General features: G+C 33.5%; 2 protein-coding genes and 1 long non-coding RNA gene across 3 annotated transcripts; all 3 read left to right on the forward strand.

Annotated features, from left to right (window-relative positions):
• LOC135152946 (uncharacterized) lies at positions 1-3,197 on the forward strand. Its single transcript, XR_010292310.1, has 2 exons — positions 1-349; positions 2,731-3,197. It is a non-coding gene; the product is annotated as an uncharacterized LOC135152946 (long non-coding RNA).
• A 3,773-nt stretch (positions 3,198-6,970) lies between these two features.
• LOC108200833 (protein RAE1) lies at positions 6,971-14,036 on the forward strand. Its single transcript, XM_017369127.2, has 12 exons — positions 6,971-7,163; positions 7,243-7,307; positions 8,255-8,341; positions 9,088-9,165; positions 9,269-9,462; positions 10,058-10,199; positions 10,305-10,385; positions 11,546-11,674; positions 12,509-12,586; positions 13,356-13,427; positions 13,523-13,603; positions 13,709-14,036. The coding sequence occupies exons 2-12, from the start codon at positions 7,263-7,265 to the stop codon at positions 13,757-13,759; spliced, it is 1,038 nt and encodes a 345-aa protein (XP_017224616.1). The 5' UTR covers positions 6,971-7,163; positions 7,243-7,262; the 3' UTR covers positions 13,760-14,036.
• Positions 14,037-21,331: 7,295 nt separating this feature from the next.
• Positions 21,332-25,488, forward strand: LOC108205137 (beta-xylosidase/alpha-L-arabinofuranosidase 2). The gene is made up of 6 exons (XM_017374951.2): positions 21,332-21,855; positions 23,016-23,303; positions 23,404-23,573; positions 23,723-24,171; positions 24,297-24,707; positions 24,801-25,488. The coding sequence occupies exons 1-6, from the start codon at positions 21,427-21,429 to the stop codon at positions 25,370-25,372; spliced, it is 2,319 nt and encodes a 772-aa protein (XP_017230440.1). The 5' UTR covers positions 21,332-21,426; the 3' UTR covers positions 25,373-25,488.
• Positions 25,489-26,301: the final 813 nt, after the last annotated feature.

Genomic DNA, 26,301 nt, shown 5'->3' on the forward strand with positions numbered 1-26,301 from the left:
TTGCCACAAACCAACAGACTATTAAAATATTGGGTTAAATGGTTAGTTCGTCACCGAAGTAGAGCTAAACTTGTAAGTGGGTAATTGAACTGAAAAAACTTTCAATTAGGTAACTAAACACCATTTAACTTTTAATTAGATAACTATACGTAAACATAGCTTTCATGACCGTTAATGTCTCTTTACTTTTAATAGCACGCCGTTAAGTACTGCCATATCATCATTACGTAAGTGAATAACCCGGATAAAAACTTGACCCATTTACATATACCATCACTGCTAGAGACGAAATCAGAGTATTATTGTGCGATTATCAACATAGCATAAAGTGAAGCGATCGCGAAGAAATGTAAGTATCTTCATATATAGTATCTCTATGTTTAGTGAAGTGATTTGTGTGTTTTTACTTTACATGTATCGCTTAATTTATGATGTCCACTACCTGTTTGATGAATCGATTTTGTTATATTCATGTTCACACACTTATTTGTTTGCACAGGAGTTACAAGTGCACATTAGTTGTGTATCATAGTGGACATTTTCTGCATGTGCCATATAGACATTACTTATCAAGAACGAGTAAGGCTTATAATGATGTTGAACTTGAAAATTAGATGGTTTGAGGAATTGAAAGTAGCTTTAGGTGATGTAGTGGGAGAGTTTGATTCATTATATTATTATAAAGATGGGAAAAGTGTTAGTGGTGGGTTTTCTCTTTTAAGTGTGCTACTATGAGTCATATGAAAGCAGTGAGTAATGGGGTTGTAACGTTATTTGTTTATCATGTAAGTCCAAGTGGGAGAGAGGTTGGGAAAGAGGTGGTAACTGAATAGGAGACTCCGGGAGAGATCGATAGTGATGAACATGGTTGCAGCGATGAAGAGTTTGTTGAAATTAGGAGAGCTCCCAGGGCAGATAGGAAAGAATAGAAGAAGAGGAAGATGAACATTTAAGAGAGTATGGAGATTTAGGCAGTGATAAAGAAGGGTACTCTTTAAGTGCAAATAGTAGTGACTCAAAATATGATGTTGTGGTGAGTGAGGATGAGGAGGAGGGAATGTGCTATGCTGAGCCAACAAAGAAGAAAACAACAAATTTTGTTCCGAAAACTTTTAATAGCAACACACATGCCAAAGACATAAAGGGGGAAGTAGGTGTGATTTTTGTGGATAAAGAACAATTTAAAAGTGCAGTGAGAAATAGTAGTATGACAAGTGGGAGATCATATAAATATTTAACTGATGATAAAGGGAGGATGCATATTGTATGTGCACAAGGTTGCCCCTTCAAAATGTGGGTCAGCTACATTAAAGAAAAGGAAGGTTGGCAGATAAAAACATTAGCTGATGAACATAATTGTGTTTGGACCTGCAAAAATAAACTTGTGACTGTGAAGTATTTAGAGAAGCTATTTGGAGACAGAATCAGAAAAAATCCAAACTGGAAGCTTAGTGAGATGCAAGATGAATTCAAGAGGGTCTTAAAGGTTGATATTTGTGAGGCTAAATGCTGCAGGGTTAGGCAAAAGGCCCTGTTAGCGCGCAGTTGCGAAAAAAATGAAGGAACACTATGCCAATCTGAGGAGGTTTGGGGGGGGGGGAGATCTTGAGAAGCAACAGAAATAATACTATGAAAATCTCCACAATTAGACTACAAGAATTGGAGAGGGCATCAAAGGGAGCTGCTGAAAAGATGAAAGAGTTAAATCCTGCAGTTTGGTCCAAGGCATATTTTGGCACTCATTCTTGCACTGACAGTACAGAGAACAACATGAGTGAATGCTTCAACTCATGGATTCTAAAAGAGAGGTACATGTCTATCATAGATATGTTTGTTGAAATTCATGACAAGCTTATGGCTAGGATACATGAAAAAAGAGATGACATGGTGAATAAGGATTGCATTATTGTGCCAATAATTAAAAAAATGCCTAATTATGCTATCAAAGAAAGTGTAGGTTATAAGGTTTTGTGGGATGGGAGAGAGAATTATACAGTGAAAAATACAACATGTTCTTGTCGAGTCTGGGAAGTAACTGAAGTACCATGTACTCATGCAGTCAGTGCCATTCAACATAGTAGAAAAAAATCCAGTAGACTATGTGGCTAAATGGTTCACCAAAAAGACCTATATGAGACCTTACAGTTATACTCTAGAGGCCGTCAAAGGTGAAGAGTTTTGGGAGGATGTTGAGGGTGATGATGTGCTACCACCTCTTATTTCCAAAGTACTTAAGGGCAGACCTAAAAAATTGAGAAGAAGAGAAGGGTGGAAAGGGTCTATTAGATGTGGTAAGAAACAAAGGATAATGTATACTGGTAAAAAAATGCATTGTGGGATTTGTAGAAAGGAAGGACATAATAGATCTAATTGTCCAGATAAGCCACATAATTATCAACCACCGCCTAAGAAAAAAGCTAAAAATAACAAGAATGCAATTAAAGAAGAAGAGGAAATTAGGGATGAGGTAGAATTGCAAGGTGAAGAAGAAATCACCGATGAGGCAGAATTAATGGAAAAACGCTAAGAGGAATTGCCGATGAAGAGCCTCCATGCCAGAAAACCGCAAGTTTGGATGATATTGAGAAATCTTTGAGGGAGCAAGATATACAAAATCAGCAGAGTAGCATGAACAAGAGTACCATGAAATTTGTAAATTTTTTAACATTTTTACTAGTTAATTAGTACTTTGTAAGGCTTGATTATTGATATTTGTGTTTGTCATGTTAGATGCCTACACCTAGTCTCAAACACTGTGATATGAGGTCTGGTAGTACTCTTCCTGCATCAACTGCACCAGATGTTATAGTGAAAAGAAAAGCTAAGGGGTGCAACCAACTTGGAAGCTCACAGTCACAGTCACATGGACTTGTCACACAAGCAAAGACAAAGACTGGGAACTCTCCAGTGATAAGGAATAAAGCTGCTAAATCTAAGATTCCAGTGAAGCCTTTCTCAGCACCAAGAAAAAAGATTTAGTCGTGGATCAAGTATCTTTTGCTAATATTCTGATTATGCCGCCATACTTATATTTTGGTTTCATGTGTTGGCTTTAAGACTAGTTATATACCTTTTGTTTTATGTACTCAAGATTGCTGGTATTAAGATTTATTCTTATATTTTGTTGTTGCTATCAAAGACCACTACTGACATTTTTATTGGATTGAATGAAGTACCTATTTTCTATTCGATTGTTATGCTAATCTTCTTTACAGTTGTGTCACTTTAATTACTAGTCTTCTTTATAAACATATATTATTAAGATAAACGTACGATAACAAAATATAGTATTGATGAACCAATTTGTAATCTACAAATGTGTTAAATATTTAAAGAGTAATGAGAGCTAATGATATGTATATATATAAGAGAGATAGGTGGGTAAGTGAGGGATGGGTTTAATCTTCATATTCGGATTTACCGTTACAGCCAAGTCGGCATAGCCAGGCATGCTTATTTGAAACAAATCAGCAAATCCGTTTGTTTTCCATCCATTTCTCAAACTTTTATACGGCAATTGAAAGTTTTAAGAGGTTTAACTAGTTGACTGAAGTTTTTTCAGTTCAATTACCCACTTGCAAATTTAGCTCCACTTTAGTGACGAATTAGCTATTTAACCCGTAAAATATTTTAGTTCATCCAAGTTATAACAAAACCCAACTCAAATTTGGGTTATTTGAGTTTTTTTAATAAGTGGGTCGTTTGAGTATTTTATGGAGTACTTTTCCTTAGTTATATATCACAAATAATTAATCTTTAAATTCCTGTAAAACAAGATCGAGTATATATTCAAAATTCAATATTTAATAACAGTATACCTTTAATATGATAATATATTTAAGGGATTCTTTCATAAATACCCATACTAGAAAGATTTTTTGCAAAAATGCTGTCATTTTTTAAAATAAATTACAAGAGTACTATCATTCAAAATTTGCAAAAATACAATGCTTGCATTTGCAAAACCATATCTACAATAAAATAATCGTGTTTGTGTGTGTGATGCAAAACAGTGATCGAGACGAATCATAAGACAAGGAGACAAAAACAAGTATAACAAAACCCGAGTCCAGTGTGTGACTGTCTTCTTGAAGCGTATTCGCCCCCTCACCGTATGAGTAGAGCGATAGCATCCCAGAATAAAATGGGTTACGATGTCGTTGCAGAAGAAAGGCACCACCAGCGAGCTAGAAAACGTGCAAGAGAACTATCACCAGAGAGAGGTAGGGTTGTGGTATTGAGAGAGAGGAGGTTGTGTTTGGATGATCCCAAACCCTACAACCTACAGAGGTATTTATGGGTATAGGAAGACTTGTGTGCTACTCTTTTTCATAATTAAATAATCTGAAACAGAATCAGATTAAAACTTTCAATCTACTATATTCCATAAATAATCTGAAACTAGCAACTATATATGCAATATGTAACTTTGAAAAAATTTGTTGAAAATTATATTTAGTTGCAAAGGAGTTGCAAATATCGAAAAATAAATATCCCGGGCCAATATTAATATCACAAAAGTAATCATAAAATCAATTAAAAGTAACTCTTAACCAGGAGGTTGGGAAAATGACTTTAAGATGATGGTGATTTATATTAGAGAGCGAGAAGGGAGGATGAGCCGGAGCGTGTATTAATGATATTATCAGAATCGGTGGGGGAGTGGTGACTTCAACGGCGATCGTGTCGTGATGTTTGTTCAGAGAAGAGCAAACAGAACATACAGAAGATAAATCGCTCTTAATTTTCCCATCTTTTGATATGATTCTCATTTCGATAGGATAACCTTTCTCAATTAAATCATCGTTAAAAAAGTGTCCTTGAAAGCTCCACAAAAATTGACTTTGATGGTGTTGGTAAAAAAGGAACAGGAAGGTGAAAATGGTATTTTTGCAATTTAATTGCTTGTATGTTTAAAAGATGGTAAATTTACAAGGTTTTAAACAAGTTGATATTTAAACAAATAAATATTCAAAAGTTGGAATATAACCCAATCCAATTATGAATTTCGATTTTAGGTGATTCCGTCCTTGTATTCTGATGAAATCTTAGTGCTGGTGTTATTCATCGACAGATCTACAAAATATTTGCTTAAAATATGCATATGGACACATATTTTATCATATAATAAAACTATCGTGTCTTCACGTTAATCAGATAGTGGCTCTCTCAAATTTTAAATATATATCTGTGATTTGATATTTGATACATATTATGTGTTCTAGTAATCAGAAACCCGTGGGTCCTTTCAAAATTAAACAAATAAGAATGGATAAGAAAATCATATAAAAATGGAGAAAAAATTGAAAATATATCAACAAAGAGGATGATTAGGACTTCGATTGTTTAAATTTTGAATTTCAAACTGAAATCTTTGCAAGAGAGCATCGCAAGCCTTCACATGAACACATAAAGTGGCGGAGAATTATCCTGTTTCTCCATCAAAATAACCACAATCCTTAAGAGAGGAGAGAGAGTAAAGACGTGTTTGGCAAGGTGAGTAATAAGCAGACTCTCCTCTGAGCGAAGGCATGAGTTGCGAGGATGAATGGAGGAGGAGGTGTTTGAAAAGTGGATCTCTGATCGAGAGAATGAAACGGATCATTCATTTGGTTTGGTCTGTACACACGGGTTCTAAATGGATTATCCATTTGATAAACGGGTCAAGTATGTGGGAGAGCTGGGTACATTGTTTTACCCACAGATAAAATGTTGGTTATTTTTTCACCCTTCACTAGCAATCATTAAGAATATATTGAAATATTGAATATTGATATTGATTATAAGTACTTAATTTAATATCTATCCTATCAATATTTTAGTTCCGTTACGTAGGTGAATTCCACCAAACTAAACAAGGCCTTGATATATTTAGCCCTTACATTAATATAATTTTACATCCCACGAGGTTAGAGCATTTCCGAGAGTTGAAAATTGTTAGTTAAAAAAATATGTGTCATTTCATGTGGGTGGCCCTTTTAGATTATATGTAAAATAATTGCACTCCCACCATCACCCCCTTAACAAAAAAAATTATAAATAATTATATATCTTTACGGATAACAAAAAAATTATATAATCCATTGAAATAAACATTATAGCTAATAAATTTATATATCACCTTGGAGATGCTCTTACCAAAAAAACTAATTCGTGTATACATGGCACATAGCTTAACTTCATGTCACCCACTAAGAGCATCTCACCAAAACAAAATGACAGTCACTTTTGGCGGAAAAGTTGCTTCAATACAATACCAAAATGACGTCAAATTAATTGACACTAAACTAAAATTGGTGTCAAGTGTTTATTTGATTTAATTTTTACACCAAATTAGGAGTTTTTAAAATGTCCATTATACCCTCACACTTATTAAATAAAATAAATTTATTCCTTCTATGTCCCATTAAATTATTTTATCTTATATATTTTATTTTTCAATAATAATCGTTTTAAATTTTCTTCCTTTACTTTTTAATTCACATTGTTCCAAAATTTTCAATAAATTTATATTCTTATATAAAATTTTTTTTTCTTTCAAAAAAAGTTTTGTTTTTTAAATAGATTTGAATAAAAAATACACAATATAACGATTAAAAACATAAACCTAATAAAAATAAAAAGTTACATGATAATAAATTACCAACTTAATTTAGAATTCATATGATTAATTAAGTTAACTGGTCGTCCAAAATTTTAAAATATTCATCTGCAGAACAAACTTGTTCATTCCTTTTTCCCCATATTCATATAATTAAGTTGTCCTCTTGAATTGGTTAATAAATTTATAATTGAGTATAAATTAAATATTGATATAAATAACTTAATTAGAGAAGAATGTTTTATTTTATGTGTGTTTTTTTTTTATGTAGGATATTATGAGGATGAATTGGAGTGAATTTTTGTGATTACCCGGATGCCACTTCGATGTCATGGGTTTTTCATGCTCTACACTCTACCGGTTAGAAGCAGTTACCTTGTGAAAAATATTTACAGCTTATTTACTAAGCTACTGCGTAGCGTTCTCACTACGCTTGAGTTGTGTCTATATATATATACACGCACGCATAAAGCTCCTTCCCGTCTATTATACTAATAATAACAATAATCAGCTTCAAATATACTTGAAGAATCGTAAAGCATCGTTACGGTTTAAATCTCTGGTAAATCAAAGCTCGATTAACTTCACAGTCACATATACACACACGAGCTTGTATCTATCTTATTCTGTTGATTTTGCAGGCCATTTTCTCGCGCTCAAAATGTCGTTCGGTGTTGCTGATACGAATCCGAATAAATCGTTCGAGGTATTCTCGTGCTCAATTACTTCAATTTGTTGTTATTTTGGTTGATTATTGTAGATTATCTCTCGAATCGTTGTTAGTTTGATGAAATTGGCTGGTGCCGAGGCTATTAACCTATGAAGGTTGTACTGCATGTGTTATTTAGTGTTTGCGCGTTGTTATTTGGCCTGATTAAGTGCATTGTGCTTGATCATTGAGAGTTTAGTTGAGGCGATGTTAACGAGTTGTTATTTGGACTGATTATGTGCATTGTGGTTGATTATTGAGTGTTTTAGTTGAGGCAAATGTTCGATTATGTTAAGTAAACTAATGTAGGAATTTGATGTTTAGTGTTGAAGTTACTTGTTATGTTTTCGTATGTGTGCATGAAGATAATGTTTTTGTTTAGGCTAATAGACTCATTAAGTGCATTATGCTTGATTAATTAGTGTTTTAGGGGAAAATTTAATAATGTTGTAGAGAGTAATTTCGGAAGTTGGTGTTTACTGTTAAAATTCTTTGTAGTCGAGGCTATTAGTTTATAGAGGCTTCTTAGTGTATGCATGTTTTCGTATTTGTGCTTTATTATATGGACCGATCTAGTGCATTATGCTTGATTAATTAGTTTTTAGTGGAGGCAAGAGTTTGATAATGTTATGGAGAGTAACCTACGAAGTTGGTGTTCACTGTTAAAATTAAAATTTCCTCCTTCCCGAGGCAATTTGTTTATAAATTTTTTTTAGTGCATGTCTGTTCTCTTAGTTATGCAGTGTTGTTTTGACTGATTAAGTGCATAATACTTGATAGTGAAGTGTTTTAAGTTAAGGCGGAAGTTCAATAATGTTACGGAAACTAATGTAGGACGCAAATGTTAAGTTTTGAAAATATATACCTATAATAAAGGATGCATGAAATTTTGTTTGTATATGTTACAAGTGTTAAATGTAATATGTATGTTTGTTGATGTGCAGGTGACTCATCCGCCCACTGACTCTGTGTCTAGCCTCTCTTTTAGCCCCAAGGCAAATTACCTTGTGGCAACTTCATGGGATAATCAGGTTTGTTTTGGGTAACTTAGGCTATTTGCTTATTGCTCTGCAAATATTATCTTTTGTTAACTGGTATGGTAATCAAGCTTGAGAGATTGTTTATGAGCCTAACATACGTGTAAAGAGATGTTTTATTTTGTGCGCCTTAGGTAGTTGCAATTCTATTAATATTGTAATTGGATGCTAATGAATTAGGACTATGTTGGCACTTGTAATTCTTATCATATCTTGTTATACTATTTAATGACTATAGAGTTTATTGATCTTTCCTCTTATGTGTTGATGTTATATTTGTAAATAATAAGTACGGAGAGATCTGTATAAGTTTTGATAGCGATCGATTTAGGTATGTTCTCGCTGCTATAGCATTTAAAATTAATATGGAACTAAGCCCAGAGAAACGAAATTTGAAGTGTTCTAGGGGTTAGAAAAGATAATTGCATTATGTTCTTCAAAATATATCTGCCCGGAGAGCTGATTGCGGTGTTACAAAGAAGTTAAATATGCTCGGGAAGTCTCCACCTGGCTGCAGAATATTCATTCTTTACAAACATGTTGGCTCTAGCATACGTTATGTACTTATGTGTTACCAATTCACCCCCTCTTCTGTTCATCCTATTAATTTTCTTAGTATCGAGGCAAATTATTGACACTCTGTTATCCAAACTGTGCTTCATTCATTCTTCCCGGTTGCTTAGTTATCCTTTTATATTTTGTAAGTTACTCCATGCATTTTCGGGTAAATAATTCTATAGGTGCGATGCTGGGAGGTGATGAGGAATGGAAACAATCTCGGTACTGTACCCAAGGCACAAATCTCACATGAACAGCCGGTAAGGGGGTAACAAATCAAAAAAACATTACACCACTTTTCTATTTTATTGCACTTGGTTATTTAAATTATGTGATCTGCTTAACATATTTATCTTGTTTAAGGCTTTGTGCTCAACTTGGAAAGATGATGGAACAACAGTTTTTACTGGGGGCTGCGACAAACAAGTTAAGATGTGGCAACTATCTTCTGGTGGCCAGCCAGTAACTGTGGGCATGCATGATGCCGCTGTTAAGGATCTTGCTTGGATTCCTGAGATTAACCTATTAGTAACTGGAAGCTGGGATAAAACTCTAAGGTAAATTTTGACATTAAAATTTTCAGGCAGTGTGAGGTTTCTAAATTAAAAAAGTAAATATTTCTGAACATGTTTATTCTTTGAGACCATTGCTTCCATATGCTAAACCTGTGTTGTGATTTCAGATATTTGTATGTTGGTTGTTGTTCAAATATATTAATTGTACAGTACACACTTGTTAAAGATTGCCTTTGCTTACGGATGATTATGGCTTAGCGTCAAAGCATACTATATAGTGTCTCTTTGAATAAACATCAAGGCCTTCTAAAGCAATATTAACAATTATGATTGAGACCTTTGTATACACTAACCTTTATTCTTTCTGTCATGCCTGTGGGTTATATATGCATGTGTCCTGCTTGTCATTGTACTTGTTATTGCTGTGCTATGAAGTTCAGCAGGATCTATGATTTGTACATATTTGCTTCTAGCTTTCTGCTATATCTTAATTTAACTGCTGCCTAGTGTGTGTCCTCAATACTTCCTCATATGACAGAAATGAATATATCTAATTTGAAGATTAATTTTTAATTACGGGGCAAACTTTTTTTAATCTGTTGATCAAGTCTTTTTGCTATGTGCTATCATTAATCAGATACTGGGATCTCCGACAACCTAATCCAGCACATGTTCAAGCACTTCCTGAACGCTGCTATGCTCTTACAGTAAGACATCCTCTGATGGTGGTTGCCACAGCAGATAGAAATCTTATAGTTTATAACTTGCAGAATCCTCAGGTATATATTCTTTTTGAGCATTACTATTAACTTTTTCAAAAGTATAATCTTATATTCATTTGAAATCACTTTACATACATAAACTACTTGATCATCATGCAACAGACTGAGTTTAAGAGGATAAGTTCGCCTCTGAAGTACCAGACTAGGTGTGTTGCTGCCTTCCCAGATCAGCAAGGTTTCTTGGTATATATTTACTTCTGTTATATCTTCTCTCTTCTATTTCGTTGTCTGCTGAGTTGACGTGATCAGATTTTGGCTGCCAAAATTTCATATCAGACATAAATGTTTATATAATATGAATCCAGAATACAAGGTTGTGGGTGTGACTCAGCTAAACTTCTACCTGTACGATTGTTTTTAAATGTTAAAATATATTGGTTTCTCCTTCTAGACTTCTAGTTGCTGACGAATTTTGATGCTTCATTTTGAATTGATATTTTTGCCTACGATCTTGCTGGTTTTAATTGTAAGCTTAAAGAAAATCCTCTCTATGATCAAACCCAAACTTTTGAATTTTGATGTTGGTTCATCTGTCTTACAATGATAATTTTGTCTCTATGATTTTGCTGTTTTTAATTAGAATTTTTGTGTAAATTGCCCTTAGTTTGTTCTATAATAGTAGACGCGTAGAAAATTTGCTAGGCTAATTTTTTAAATGTATATATCTCAAATCAGACAAGTTTTTGTTTTCCTGTTCCAAGGTAAGTGCGATCCTGACCAGTTAGAAACAAAATAAATATTTTTAGTCGCACAAATTTTATATTTTATTTTCTTTAATTCATTTGTTTGTGTACTGAATACCAAGTAAATTAACTTTGAAGCATGGGTGAGAGGATAAAAATGTTGAAATGCTGTAAAGTGTAAACTAGTGAGTAGTGACAGTATACTAAGTTTGCATAATTTGAATACTAAGTGGATTTTCGAGTGTAATTTATTCTTCCCTCAAAAAGTATTCACACTTTGGATGTTTGAGTCTATCCATCATTTGTGAGCACCAATTTTCTTGTGGAAGGTCCATTGCCTGCAAATTGTAATCTACAGTATGTCAACAATCAGGGAGGTGGAATTGGCCAGAGGATTCTTCTAACTAGAAAATGTTTTCTGAAGTATAAAAGCAAGTAATGACAATAGAAAGAAAATTTGAAAAGCAAAATTGCATTCGAGTGACTCCACATTCTGAGTTGATTTTTTGATGATATAATTATATAACTTATAGTCCTTTCTGCTCTGGAGTCTGGAATTATTCCTCTGGTGCTCCTATTTTAGTGCTAAAAGGTTTTGTTCTCAGTATTTTGTTATAAGGTTTATTTGGCCTTATTGAGATTTATATCTGCCCCTTATAGGTTGGGTCAATTGAAGGGAGAGTTGGTGTCCATCATCTTGATGATTCACAACAAACTAAAAACTTCACTTTCAAATGTCATAGAGATGGGAATGATATCTACTCAGTCAATGCTTTGAATTTTCATCCTGTAAGATTCTGACTTTATCCTTTTGATAGTTGCATCCTTTTCTATTGTTATATACCTAAATTGCTGCTTGTATCATTTTTTGCCAGTTACTGTGTAGTTCTTGCTACTAAGCCGGACTATCTCAAGTTTATAATGTTCTACATGTCCTTTCAATCATTGTTGGACTAATTTAGCATAGTAGCTCCACGGTACCAAATTGTTGACAGAGGAAGAAGACATATGGATTATGGAGTTTCAAAGACTAATTTAAAAGTTTTAATTAAGTAACTATTAATTTTTTTTGAATATTAGGTTCGGAAATTGTTTAGTCCTATGTACTTTAAGTAGGGAATAACATATATGTAAATATAAAGTCTTTTAACTTTAGCCTTGTACTTGGTTTCTTGTTATGTGGCGTCTAAATGAGGTTTTTCTACATGTTGTATAGCTAGAAGTCTTCTTAATAGTCATTTAAATTGTATGGACATCATATGTTTAAGTTTTTTTTTTTTTTTTTGAAAAGCTATGTTTAAGTTTAATTCGATTCAAAGCAAAGAATCTTACCAGGTTTGACATGCAGTGAATCCTCTTGAAATAGAGGAGGCCTTCGGAACGGTTTAGATCTTTTTATCACATTTACGTATGAGGAAATAGTAGTCAAGTTCTATTATCTGTCGTATATTGTGATTTGCGATTGTAATTCTATAGTCTATTAAATCAGTGAAGAAGATAATAAATGTCCATTTCTGAGGTGTTAAATTGATATAAGGGCATATATATTTTGTTTATAAAACTCTTATCACTTGCATTCCTTTTTACAGTTATATACTGAGTATCTCATATCTTCTGTCTCAGGTACATCACACATTTGCAACTGCTGGGTCTGATGGCACTTTTAATTTTTGGGACAAAGATAGCAAACAGAGGCTTAAGGTATCATTATTTATTCGACTGGTGGTTTAAAAGATATATTAGGAGTTTTGGTATTTTGCTGTATATGTTACTTAGAAGTATGTTCTTTTTTAGTTGGATTAGTTAGTTGTACCTGTAGAACTCGGTGCGAGAGTTAGCTAGCTTACATTCCTGGGATCGTGATATCATTTTGCAGCACTAGTGCATGATGTTTATTCAAGAAATGTCTGTGTAAACTGTCTGCCCACTTAAGGGGGTGGATCATTTAATAAAGTTGCTTTTAGTATTAGAGTGAAAGTCAAAACTTTGTGCGTGTTGTCAAGTCTTTTAGTTAGCATTAAATTATCTATAAAAGGAGTCCATATTCTTTTTGGGAGCTTTATAATGTAAATGAAAATTACTAGCCCTTTTCTTTTCGTTTTACCTTCTCATGCCCATCTCCTGCCCTGAGGTATTGTTCTCTCAGTTCATTTGACCTTCTCTTGCTAATCTTGTCTTGCTGACTTCTTGAATATTCTGTATCCGAAGTTGGTTGTTTTCCTTATCATTGAGTAGTTTTATGTTATGAACCTGTGATATTCCACATTTTCATATGATGTCTTGTCTATGCTGTTTGTTTACAACTTTAATTGTAAACAAAATCATAGGTTGTGAAAAATAATGATCCCAATCTTCTTCTTTTCCTTACCAATATCAATATGATTTTCCTTTCAGTCTATATCAAATTAGCGAAAGCATATTATTGAGAACTGACGTTTAATAACCAATATCAATATGATATTCCTCTCAGGCTATGTCAAAGTGCAGTAATCCTATTCCATGTAGCGCTTTCAACAATGATGGTTCAATATACGCATACGCAGTATGTAATCAAATTTTGTTATTATTTTTCCTTCTAGTCAGTTAGAATTCAATTGACAAAGCACTTAGCTTTCTGATCGTATTTTCTCCATACAGGTATGTTATGATTGGAGCAAGGGTGCAGAAAATCATAATCCATCCACAGCTAAGACCTGTATATACCTACATGCGACACAGGTATGTACATATTTAATAGAGTACTGAATGACCAAGCTTTTATTTTCGCAAACATAAGCCATTTGTTTTACCTTTGTGGCTTGTGCCTTCTTTCTTACGGTGCAGGAGGCTGAGGTGAAGGCCAAACCACGAGTGACAACCGGAGGAAGAAGATGAACCTTTTGGGGGGTTAAAATTGCCTACTTTAGTGTTAGCTGTGTTACGTTAATAGTCTTGTTAATCCTTTATAGTCTTGTTAATCCTTAAATTATAACTAGTGACAACTGGTTGTGGATCTCTACTGTTCAACTGGAAAAAATGTCTGTCTTTGTTTAGCTTTAGCTGTGTTTTGCATGTAGTCTTGTGATGTTAAACAATATTTCTGGCTTGTTAGGTGGTGCTGTCTTTGTAATATATATGGCTATTGGCTAGTGAGATTTCTCTTGGAGTTTAATCATGTCATTATATGCCTGCTATTACTTGAAATCAGTTGACTTGTTCTAAAAATCCTCGATTCAACTGATTAATCCCCAACAATGTTATCGGCCGATTCGATTTTTGAAATCCGATTAATCCTTATAACTTTTTCTTAATTGAATTATATTTAATAATATATTCAAATTAAAATATTATATTACTTTAATATGAACAATTAAAGAACTTGTGACATAATAAATATATGTTCCTTAGTAGATGACTAATATAATAATAACTAAATATTAAAATATTCGATAAAAAAAACTAAATAATAAAATATAATCAATTTTCATTCTGATTAATCTTTCCCATTAATCCCCAGTTTTTGACTAATTCCTAAACCAGTATTTCAAGTCCGATTAGTGGTAACACTGCACCTGAGTAATAAAAAGGCTAATAACATGTGACACTGAGCCTACGTATATGAAGCCTTTTCTTGTCTGGACCGGGCCTATACTAAAAATTGGGTTCAGGTCGAAAACGATACTTTAAGATTGGAGGAATCATGGGCTTCAGTAGGCCGGCTGGACAAAATATAGTAGTGCCTCCGATATACAAACAGTACGAGACATGAAAGCCGTAACAAAAATGCTTTGACCTAGTCTCCATCAAATCAAGCACATCTGGGTAAACGACGTGAACATGTTTTGTAACATGGTGATTTGTTTTATAGTACATGATTCTTTCCAATAGCATATATGCGTGGTTATTAAGTAAAGCACATGGGGTTTAATATCGTGTGTGTTACCCTAAATTTGCATCCAATTGTTCATTTTTGTGCACATGTTTAATACTCCAAATTTTACAAATACCAGAAACAAAAGCGTCCTGATAAAAGAAAACAGAATATTTAGATGGACGTGTCAGAAGTTTATTATTTCCTCGGATTTGTTTTATATTTTGCAGCGTATATTATGTAAACTAAAAACACTGTAAATTATAATCATATATAAACAAATATATTAAAAGTGTAAATTATTTCAGAAATTAAAAATCTAAATATAATGTAGCTATGATAAATATCAAAGTGAGTTATAAGAGCTTCTCTAATGGTGCGGACTAAAATAATATAAAATATTGATTATGAAAAATTTGTTGAAAGTGTAAAAAATTTTGTTCTGAAAAGATTGAGTATAATAATCTACTATATCATAATAGTACATTGTTATTATTAGGGAAATCTACAAAACTACCTACCTTTTCTTTTATTGTTTTCAAAAATACTACCTTTCAGAATTATTTTTGAAAATACCTTTTCATAAAAAAAAAAATTCAAATATACTGTTTGCAACTTTTGCAACCTCATTTGCAACTACAGGCGGCGCCAGCCGTGTTGCAACCTGATTTCAAGTTCCAGTTTTCAAATGTCATTTTCGACCTCATTTTCGGAATCGATATATATATATATATATATATATATATATAATTCCGAAAATGAGGTCGAAAATGACATTTGAAAACTGGAACTTGAAATCAGGATTTGTAATTGCATATATGGTTGCATATGGTTGTATTCAGTTGCATATGGTTGCATTCAGTTGATTCTATTGTAATCTAATGGCCCCGCCAGGGGCACACCATACATCTGTTATTACTTACAGTTTTCAGTTGCATTTAGTTGCAACTGAGGTTGCAAAAGTTGCAACTGCAGTTGCAACCTCATTTGCAACTTTTGCAACCTCATTTACAACTATATATAGTTTTCAGTTGCATTTAGTTGCAACTGAGGTTGCAAATGAAGTTGCAACTGAGGTTGCAAATGAAGTTGCAACTGCAGTTGCAACCTCATTTGCAACTTTTGCAACCTCATTTGCAACTTTTGCAACTTACAGTTTTCAGTTGCAACAGTTGCAACTGCAGTTGCAACTTTCCATTTTTATTTGCAACTTTTGCAACCTCATTTGCAACTTTTGCAAACTCATTTGCAACTTTTGCAACCTCATTTGCAACTTTTACGGCTGCGCCGCCCAAGGTTGCAAATGAGGTTGCAAAAGTTGCAAATTGTATTTTTGAAAAAAAAAATTATGAAAAGGTATTTTTAAAAACAATGAAAAAGATGGTAGTATTTTTAAAAAAATAATTTTACAGATGGGTATTTTTAAAAAGATCCCTTATTATTATTTGAAATTGTTATTAACGAAATATATTAATTTTATAAGATAATGATGTTTCATTTCACTATATGTTTCTCCTATCAGTAGAGTATTATCAATAAATTTAGATTTTATTTTTAATATGTCAGGTAAATTTTTGCCAGGACTACACGAGGTCGGAGATACTTTTGAATATCATAACGGATACAAATTACTCTCTATGCCTTATTTTGGTTTTTTAATTTTCTTAGACGTATATTAGGATGCTAAAAAATTGTATCTAAATATAATTACTTTTTTATAATATATTTAAAATTTAAAATTCAATTACGTACAAAACTTTAAATCTTATATTAAACATAATTAATATTTTATCACTTGAAATTTAAAATTCAATTTAGTACAAAAGTTTGAATCATATATAGAATATAATTACCATTTTATTACATCTTAAAGTATATGTCTTAGACTCTTAGCCCCTCACCAGTTTTAAAACTAACTATATTTGTAGACAATTAACATTTTGAATAAATATTTAAAGGACTACGGACAACCCCCACATGGGAACTTAAATTAAAAAAACAAACTGACCACTTTCCGGTTCTTAATTCTACTTGTGTGCGCTAACTTTTCTCTTTATATTATCCGCATCTATATCTCTGCCACAATACAAAATGATGGAAATCTTGGTTTTCTATTCGCTAATAAGAGCAAGTCCAAGAGTGTCTTAGAGGATGCCCTATATAAATAATAAAATATAATGTCCTAGTAGTTTAGGACATCACTTTTATAAATTCACTCCAACAAAAAGCCTTATCCACAAGCCCTATTATTAAAATATTAATATTTTGAATGAAAAATAGAGGGAAAAGTAGTGGGGGGAGAGAGAATGATAATATTTTATTATTAAAAGTGAAATGAGGCTCAAGTAGGTGAGCCCTAAAAATAGGGCTGGAGTAAGTTGTCCTAGTGATTTAAGGCATCACTAGGACACTGTTGGAGCAATGTTTTCAATCAAATGCCTCAAATTATGACTTAGGACATCATTTGAGGCAGCTGTTGGACTTGCTCTAATGCTTTAAAATGTGGGTTCCAGTCACTTATATTAATACTATATTAGTTGGTGCCTTTGTGCCTTGTGGTAGGTCAAAGTGAGTAATCATCAACTGGATTGGGATCATCTCAGAGATATATAATCACATGAACTACCAGCTTTAATATCCCCAATCAGTGTTCTAAAAATCCCCGATTTAACCGATAAATCCCCGATTAATCCTCTGCAAGGTCGGCCACCGATCCGATTTTTGAAATCCGATTAATCCTTGTATATATTTCATAATCGAAGTATATGTGATAAATTATTAAAATTAAAATACTATATTACTTTAAATATGAATAATTATAGAGTGTATGAATATAGTAGATATATTAGTTACTAAATAGCTGATGTAATAATAAAATAAATATTAAATAATATTTTAATATTAAAATAAATCCGATTTTAACTCCGATTAATCCTTCCGATTAATCCCCGATTTCCGATTAATCCTTGAATCGGTAGCTCGACCGATTTGGTCCGATTTCCGATTTCTGTAACACTGTCCCCAATATCCAAAACAAATCATGTTATTCATTATTGATATGTTCATTTCATAGATGTTTTAAAAATATAGATTTAATTTTAAAAATTATTTACAAACCCGTCCAAAATTAATTTATTTGTATACATTTTTTCACTATAAAATGCATTTTCTAGTATGAATGACTGTTGTCCTTTTTTATTTTTTTTTTCCATGAATGCCTAAAATTTATAAGGGTTTGTCTACTATGTGCCCATAGGCACATGCTAAGCACCAACATTTATAAAATTGAGGGTTTTGATTGGTGTGCTTGTTGTAAATGCCGGGGTATTCACCATTATTAAAAAAAGTAAGTCAATAGATATCGTCCAAATTCATAAATTTTGGTGCTTAATATATGCTCATGGAGACACCATAGAAAAACGGAATTTATAATAATACATATAAGATGGGCAACATGATCCTCCAATAATAATAATATACACTATGAAAATATGTTATTTTGACAATCAAATCCTTTTAGGAATACAGGTTTATGTTATTTTGACGATCAAATCCTTTTAGGAATACAAGTTTTTTTTTTTCGCTAAATAGGAATACAAGTTTTACACTTAACGTAGAAGCAATTAAGAAATTATAGTGTGCATGATTGATTTGATAATTACAAAAGTAATCAGTTAGCTTGTCTAATCTCCAAGCCATTTCCACGTCCACTTTTGATTTACATTATTACATACCAACCGAACTTAAACAACCGATACAGCTTTCGATTCATTCATTTTAATCTTAATCTTGTTTTGATGTGCAGCTGTCTGATTGAAAAAACGGTTGTGAGTTGTGACGATTAAACCTCATTTTCATCAATCGCATGATTCACTTCTTTCTCTTTTCTCGAAATTTTTACTTGAAATCTCTTTCTTTTTTATTTCATTTTCCATCACTGATCTAAACACCAACAGAAGACGATACTAAGCAATGTGCAGTAGGTTGAAAGACTGGAGCCCCGGTTTTGAGATTTACAGACCTTGATCAAACTTAAATTTTCGATGACTAATTCATATATGTATTATTATCTTTTTAAATTCATATAAATAGTTATAAACTTTAGGAGTTTAAACGTTTGGACTTGTACATAATTGAGAGTTAATTTTGGGATGATGATCAAATTTTTATAAATTAGTGCTTGAAGTTTTTAAAAAATAAAAATGTGGACGGACTTTTCTGCCGTTTCCAAAAAGTGGTTGTCGTCAAATTCTTATTAATGATACGATGTTAAATGAATAATGGTTAAAATTTTCACATTTTCATAATATAGGTGTTGTGGGGATAAACTCTGATGTAAGGGGTCATTTGTTAAATCTGAATACTATTTTCTGAACGAATAAAATTCTGAACCAATAACAAATCTGGACGATGAAGAGATGATGTTGTTTGTTAGTGCCGCTTTTATTTTTTCTGAATGACACAACTTATTATTTTAAATTATTATTTAATTGTTTGGATAAAAGATTATTATTATTTATTCTGATAATTGTGCATCATTTAATCGGTTCATTTATTTTCTAGAATCTCAACACAAAATTTTATACAAAAATTAGCTTATTTATTTGTAATTATCTTACATTACTTTCGTGTGAATTAAATAAATTATTTCAATAAGCGCATGTAATTTATGAAAAATGATATATATGTATTAGTAAACAAAATTATTTAAGCAATTATGAATATAAATTATAACCCAAAAAAATATTAATATATGTAAACTTATGAAAATAGTCACAGACAGATTCTAGCAACTAAAGCCCACATCACGACTGGATGGTTCAGTTAAATATTTTAACATCTGTCGTCCAGATAAATTTGGGGGTCGTCCAGATAAACGATGTTTTGAACAAACGGTCAGGATGATTAAAACTCACTCATTCAGTCCAGCCTGACTCGTTCACCTGTAAACAAACGGGGCCTAAGTTTTATTAACAATAGTTTGGGCTGTAAAATTAATGCTTATCTTCTCTTTAATCTAATGATATTCTGTTGTCATTATAGAGGATATCAGTGTGCCTGCTCTGGTAATCATGCAGCTCACTACGATGCAGGCTTATACGCCTTACAAATTAGTATCTGTTCTAATAAATCTCGGGGTGAGCCAGAGTCGAACCCGGGTGTCCCGGGACAACAGAGGATAAGCCCACCACTTGGGCTATCCAATCGTGCTCTTCTGGACTGGGTTTTTAATATGCTGTGTTATCCTCGATTTTGAGGAGTGATTTTGGTTTCTCTAAATTCTCCTGGGTCGGTCTCCCTAGCCCTTCAAGTAAAATAAAATAAAATTTGATTATCAATAAATTTTAGCCATCATCTTGAAAATACTCTCATTGTATTATTAACTCTATAAACAATTACAAAAATAGGAATTATAAACACGTGGACACCCTAAAGGTCCGTTTTTCTAAACTTAATTCATATATATCCTACATATTCTTGAACTTAAACTTATATATAAGACGATTCCGAAATTTGGATTCTAAATGCATGTTTGACAGGTGACACAGAGCAAGTAATATCAGCTGTCTGAATCTTAAATGGGGTAAAAAACAGGACAAACGTAGAAACTGAAAAATGGATAGATGGATATAAAATACATACAGCTGGTTCACCGTCAATTATATATCACGGGGCCTTCTTAGTTCTTACACTCACAAGCCGCAACTTGACTGACACAATCTTACACAAACCAAGACAATATACGAGACTCTGTGCGTGGTTTCCTGTTTTCTGAATTTCATGTTGATCAACTTCATGCATCAACTCATGTAACACAAATCAAAATCAGCCTTTTTCATCTTTCACGAGAGTTGCAGTCTTGCACACATCACAAAACTCGACCAAATTGTATGCTATCGAGATTACATGGTGCTTACTGCGGCCATGCAATGCACGTACAAGCAAAATCGTATCCGATCGAGGTGTCAAAAAGAATCTCAATATTTAAAATTATAAAGATATCAAAAATCGCGGGTTCGAGTTTCAGTAGAATTACATGTTTGACTCGTATAATTGAACAACATTTAAAATGTGTCAAAAAGATCTCGATCATTATAATTATGAAATTATAAAATTTCACGCATTTGAATTTTAGTAGAGCTGTATAATCGAACATTATTAAAAATTAAGCAACTGACCCTTTTCGAAGACTAAAATAGACCATCCTAGTCCTCTAGACCCAAAACATTGTTGGACCATCCGGACCGACTGCTGATAGATTATACATTTTGGTGAAATAGTTCAATCGCACGTCAAATTTGTCTACTTTCTCTTCTACAAGTATATATATGAATATTAGTTTTGGAAGTTACTCTGCAGAATTTATGAGGGAGTGGAGATTCTTTGTTAAAAGTTATTTTTATAATCAAACATACTCAAACACGTATTTTATCATATTTTATCTTTTACAAGATTCGAACTCTCGTACTCTGATGACGCACCTTTACGTATAATATATAGACATGGTAGCAGACCATCTTTGCCTACATCTATCACGGGCTACTAGAAAACAACATATATTAAAATTTACTTATGTAACACGCTTCCACTATATAACAATCACTACACATTAATCAATCGTCTCATTCCCATCTTTATATTATCTACATTTTGCCATTTCTCTGTTCTGGGGGTACCCTGTTTTTACACAATGGTGTCCTCTCAGAACAGAGTACTATCCTCTGTTTTGCTCTGTTTTCACATCCTCTGTTTCGTTTCCTCCCCGTCTACTCGAGTTCTAGCACAATCTTCTGCTGTTTTCGCTTGTGATGTTGCCAAGAACCCTGAAGTGGCGAACTACGCGTTCTGTGATCCGAAACTAGACGTGAAAACAAGAGTGAGTGACTTAGTGAAGCGGCTGACATTGCAGGAGAAAATTGCGAACCTGGTGAATAATGCAGGTGGAGCTAGTAGGCTTGGAGTACCGAAATATGAGTGGTGGTCTGAGGCCTTGCATGGTGTCTCCTATGTTGGCCCGGGGACTCATTTTTCGAGTCTGGTCCCCGGAGCTACTAGTTTCCCTCAAGTTATCTGCACGGCAGCTTCGTTCAATAGTTCATTATTTGAAGCTATTGGAAAGGTAACAACTTCACTGTATCATCAAAAATATTTCTTCTGCAACTTTAGTTTTCACAGAGATTTTTGCATCCATTTTATCTGAATCATGGTACTAGGTTTTCTATCTCAGAAAAGTGATTGGCATATGAAAATGTATGAATGTTTCCAAGTTACTAATCATTATTTCCATGAATTAGATCCAAATGTTACTAATCGTACATTTTATTGCCTTGACTGGCCAGGCAACGCGGCCGGCCTAAAAGATAAAATGCCCCAAGATTAGAAATAAGTTTAATATCTGCTAATCTTGATGGAAACAATAAATTCATTGTTTAGTGATTGCAGAACGTCTAAAACTCGTATTTTAAACAAAACAAGAGCTAATCTTTAGGAAATGAATTCCAATGAAGACTAAATATCATATGCATAAGGATTTAGATAGGCATTAGCTGTGGACTTGCTAGATTTTCGACATAAAGTTTAACTACTTGAGGACATTCTTGCTGACTTTCGAGGACTTGAATTGTTTTCTTGTTTTGGTAGGTTACAAAAATTCTTATATTCCTCTATTGTGATCTAACCATTTTAGTATTATGTGGAGGCTCTATCTATATGCAATTTATCTGCCATGTTTTTCTTTCACAAAGTAAGTGGAGCCATGACTTTGCCTTGTTGGAAAGGGAAGGTTTCGAACAAGCATGTGATTTTCCTTTATCTTCTGGATTTACCATGAAATTCAATGATAAAGTAGATTATATCATCCCAACTTGTTATAAAGTAAACGACCTACCAAACTCAGGACTAATGTGTATTATACAGCTATGCAATTCTGATGCTTCATTTTAAATTTGCTTGTTCCAGAGTTTGAGTCTTGTGAACTGAGTACGATCTTTACATAGTGAACATCTTTGAAAGGACAGTGCCTAAGTTTTGTTCTGTGTTCAAAGTCATCTTAGTGCTAATTACTCACCACGCAAATTGATATAGATAGCGACAAATTAATCTCCAGTTAGGCACTAGATAGACTCTTTACTGACAGTTTACAGCATGTACGACAGGATGAGTAAACAATGATTTTGTACATTAGATAAGAACTGCAGATAGAACCAATGAGTTTTTATTTATATTTTTGTGATGCAACGGAAGAGTAGAAATAAGTAATCATAACATGAATGTATGCAGGTGGTATCAAATGAAGCAAGAGCAATGTACAATGTTGGTTTAGCTGGATTAACATATTGGTCACCAAACATTAACATTTACAGAGATCCTCGATGGGGAAGAGGTCACGAAACACCAGGAGAAGACCCTTTACTGACAAGTAAATATGGTGCATCATATGTGAAAGGTTTACAAGAAAGAGATGACGGTGACAAAGAGCGCCTTAAAGTTGGAGCTTGCTGCAAACATTATACAGCTTATGATGTTGATAATTGGAAAGGGATTGACCGATATCATTTCAATGCTGTGGTAATTCTATAATCTTAAGAAGTAGAAGAAACCTTTTTGATCTACAGAATAAACTCTACATTCTGCAAGAATTGTTGAAATCTTTAAATTTTTGGTTTAGGTGACAAAACAAGATTTGGATGACACTTATCAGCCCCCATTCAAGAGCTGTGTTATTGATGGGAATGTTGCTAGTGTCATGTGTTCCTACAACCAAGTTAATGGCAAGGCTACTTGTGGAGATCCAGACCTACTTGCAGGCGTGATCCGAGGCGAATGGAAACTTAACGGGTAATTTTCCTTACCCGTGGACTCTTGATCGCAGAAAATGTGCAATCTTAATGCAAAGTAATTCCTCATTTTTTTTCTGGATTTCTTTTTTAAGCATACATGTTGGTTTAAGTGATAACTGTATTTCTTCTGAATTTTGGTTTTTACAGATACATAAGTTCTGATTGTGATTCATTAGATGTGATGTTTAATTCCCAACATTACACCAAGACACCACAGGAGACTGCAGCAATTGCTATAAAAGCTGGTTTGGACCTCAACTGTGGGGATTTTCTAGCAAAACATACAGAAGATGCAGTTAAAGAGGGGCTAGTGAAAGAAGCAGACCTTGATAATGCAGTCACCAATAATTTTGCAACATTGGTAAGACTTGGTTTCTTTGATGGTGATCCAAGCAAGCAATTATATGGGCAATTAGGTCCGAAAGATGTCTGCACCACCGCAAACCAAGAGCTGGCCCGAGAAGCTGCAAGACAGGGCACAGTTCTGCTCAAGAACAGCCCTGGATCGCTACCACTATCGATCAAAGCCATCAAGTCCTTGGCAGTAATCGGACCCAATGCCAATGTCACAAAAACCATGATTGCAAACTATGAAGGTATAATTATTTGGGCTACTGATATTATCGCTTTGAACAAATCACTTTCATAAAACTCTGTAAAAAAATTTAGCATTATTTTACGTGGTACTCACTGAAAATATACCTAATGTGTATGTTTCCAGGTACTCCATGCAAATATACAACTCCGTTGCAAGGCCTAACAGCATTAGTTCCAACATCGTATGCACCTGGTTGTGCCAACGTAGCATGTGCAACAGCACAAGTTGACGCGGCAACAAAAATAGCTTCGACAGCAGATGCTACAGTTCTAATAGTAGGGGATGATCAATCTATTGAAACCGAGAGTCGTGATAGGATTGACATTACACTTCCAGGACAGCAGACATTACTAATTCAACAAGTTGCCAAGGCATCAAAAGGACCTGTAATTCTTGTGATAATGTCTGGAGGTGGAATGGATGTGCAATTTGCTAAGGATGATCCTAAAATTACTAGCATATTATGGGTTGGTTTTCCCGGTGAAGCTGGTGGAGCTGCAATAGCAGATGTTATTTTCGGTTTTTTTAATCCAAGCAAGTTCTAAAAACTCAAATAACACTGCCAAATTAATCAAACCTTTTGCGTTAACACTTTTAACACTTGACTTTTTATTTTATTTTTTGCAGGTGGAAGACTACCGATGACATGGTATCCACAATCATACGTTAACAAGGTGAACATGACAAACATGAACATGAGGCCTGATCCTGCCACGGGCTATCCAGGCAGAACTTACAGATTCTACATAGGGCCAACCATATACACATTTGGGGACGGGCTAAGCTACTCCGAATTCAGCCATCACTTAGTAAAAGCACCGAAACTTGTGGCAGTTCCACTAGCTGAAGGCCATGTGTGCAAGTCATCTAGGTGCAAGTCCATTGATGCCCTGGAAGAGAGTTGCAACAATGTTGTTTTCGACGTTGAACTGAGAGTAAAAAATGCAGGACAAATGAGTGGAAGCCACACGGTGTTCTTGTTTTCGAGTCCTCCTGCAGTGCACAATGCACCACAGAAACACTTGTTGGGGTTCGAGAAGGTGCATTTGACACCACAAGCACAAGGAGTTGTTAAGTTTAGTGTAGATGTGTGCAAGCATTTGAGCATGGTGGATGAGGGTGGTAATCGAAAAGTGGCATTAGGTATGCATGTTCTTCATATAGGGAATTTGAAAAGCTCCTTGACTATTAGGATTTAGAATGCAGTTGCCAATTCTTGATGGCTATTGAAGTTTCTGTTTGTTTTTCAAGGAATAATCTAATCATAAAGGATAACAAAGTTTTCCAGGAAATTGAACTGTGTTATTCATGATTTGACCATTTCTCTTTTTATTTTTTATAGTCAATTTTACTTCTAAAAAGGACACCACAACCAATTCAAGTATTCAACGATAGTCTAATGGGTTGGTTTATCCTTCTCTGTCGATTTTAGATACCGGATTTGACTCTCACTCGGGTTAAATATCAAAGTGGTCACTGAGGTGGAGGCCATATATCACTTTACTCACTGATCTTAACGAGGTATCATTTCGATCATTAAAGTCACAATAAATATCAATCAAGTACCTCCAAATTTTAATTTAAGGAGTAAAAATATTATTTATAGAGTTTGACACATTGTTTTCGAATACTACCAGAACCAAATAAAAGGTTATGACTTCTGGTATTAATAATAATATATTTAGATTTTATCAATTTTGTTTACTATTTATTTTTTATTATATAATTATGATTTTTGTTTTAATTAAAAATAAATAGTAAAAAAAATTGATAAAATCTAAATATATTGTCATATATACTGGAAATCATAACCTTTTACTTGGTTGTGGTAGCAATCAAGAACAATGTGTAAAACTCTATAAATAATATTTTTACTTCGTGAACTAAAATTTGGAGGTACTTCAATGATATTTATTATGACTTTAATGATTGAAATGATACCCCGTTCAGATCAGTGAGCTAAGTGATATATGACCTCCATTTCAATGACCGTTTTGATATTTAACCCCTCTCACTCATTTCGAGAAGTATTAGAACAGATATGATTTTGTAAGCCATATAAGCTTTAATTGTAAAAAAAAAAAAAGAATGATCAATATTTATAGGGTCCGGGCCTTTGTCAGGCATA

Source organism: Daucus carota, chromosome 1 (assembly GCF_001625215.2).
Source record: "Daucus carota subsp. sativus chromosome 1, DH1 v3.0, whole genome shotgun sequence".
Classification (NCBI taxonomy): Eukaryota; Viridiplantae; Streptophyta; class Magnoliopsida; order Apiales; family Apiaceae; genus Daucus; species Daucus carota.

Excerpts from the sequence above, each read along its gene's own strand:
- LOC108205137 (XM_017374951.2), top strand. The coding sequence starts at position 21,427 with ATGGTGTCCTCTCAGAACAGAGTACTATCCTCTGTTTTGCTCTGTTTT. Across the intron at positions 21,856-23,015 it reads TATTTGAAGCTATTGGAAAG|GTGGTATCAAATGAAGCAAG; the intron begins GTAACAACTTCA and ends GAATGTATGCAG. Across the intron at positions 23,304-23,403 it reads GATATCATTTCAATGCTGTG|GTGACAAAACAAGATTTGGA; the intron begins GTAATTCTATAA and ends TTTTTGGTTTAG.
- LOC108200833 (XM_017369127.2), top strand. The coding sequence starts at position 7,263 with ATGTCGTTCGGTGTTGCTGATACGAATCCGAATAAATCGTTCGAG. Across the intron at positions 8,342-9,087 it reads CAACTTCATGGGATAATCAG|GTGCGATGCTGGGAGGTGAT; the intron begins GTTTGTTTTGGG and ends ATAATTCTATAG. Across the intron at positions 11,675-12,508 it reads ATGCTTTGAATTTTCATCCT|GTACATCACACATTTGCAAC; the intron begins GTAAGATTCTGA and ends CTTCTGTCTCAG.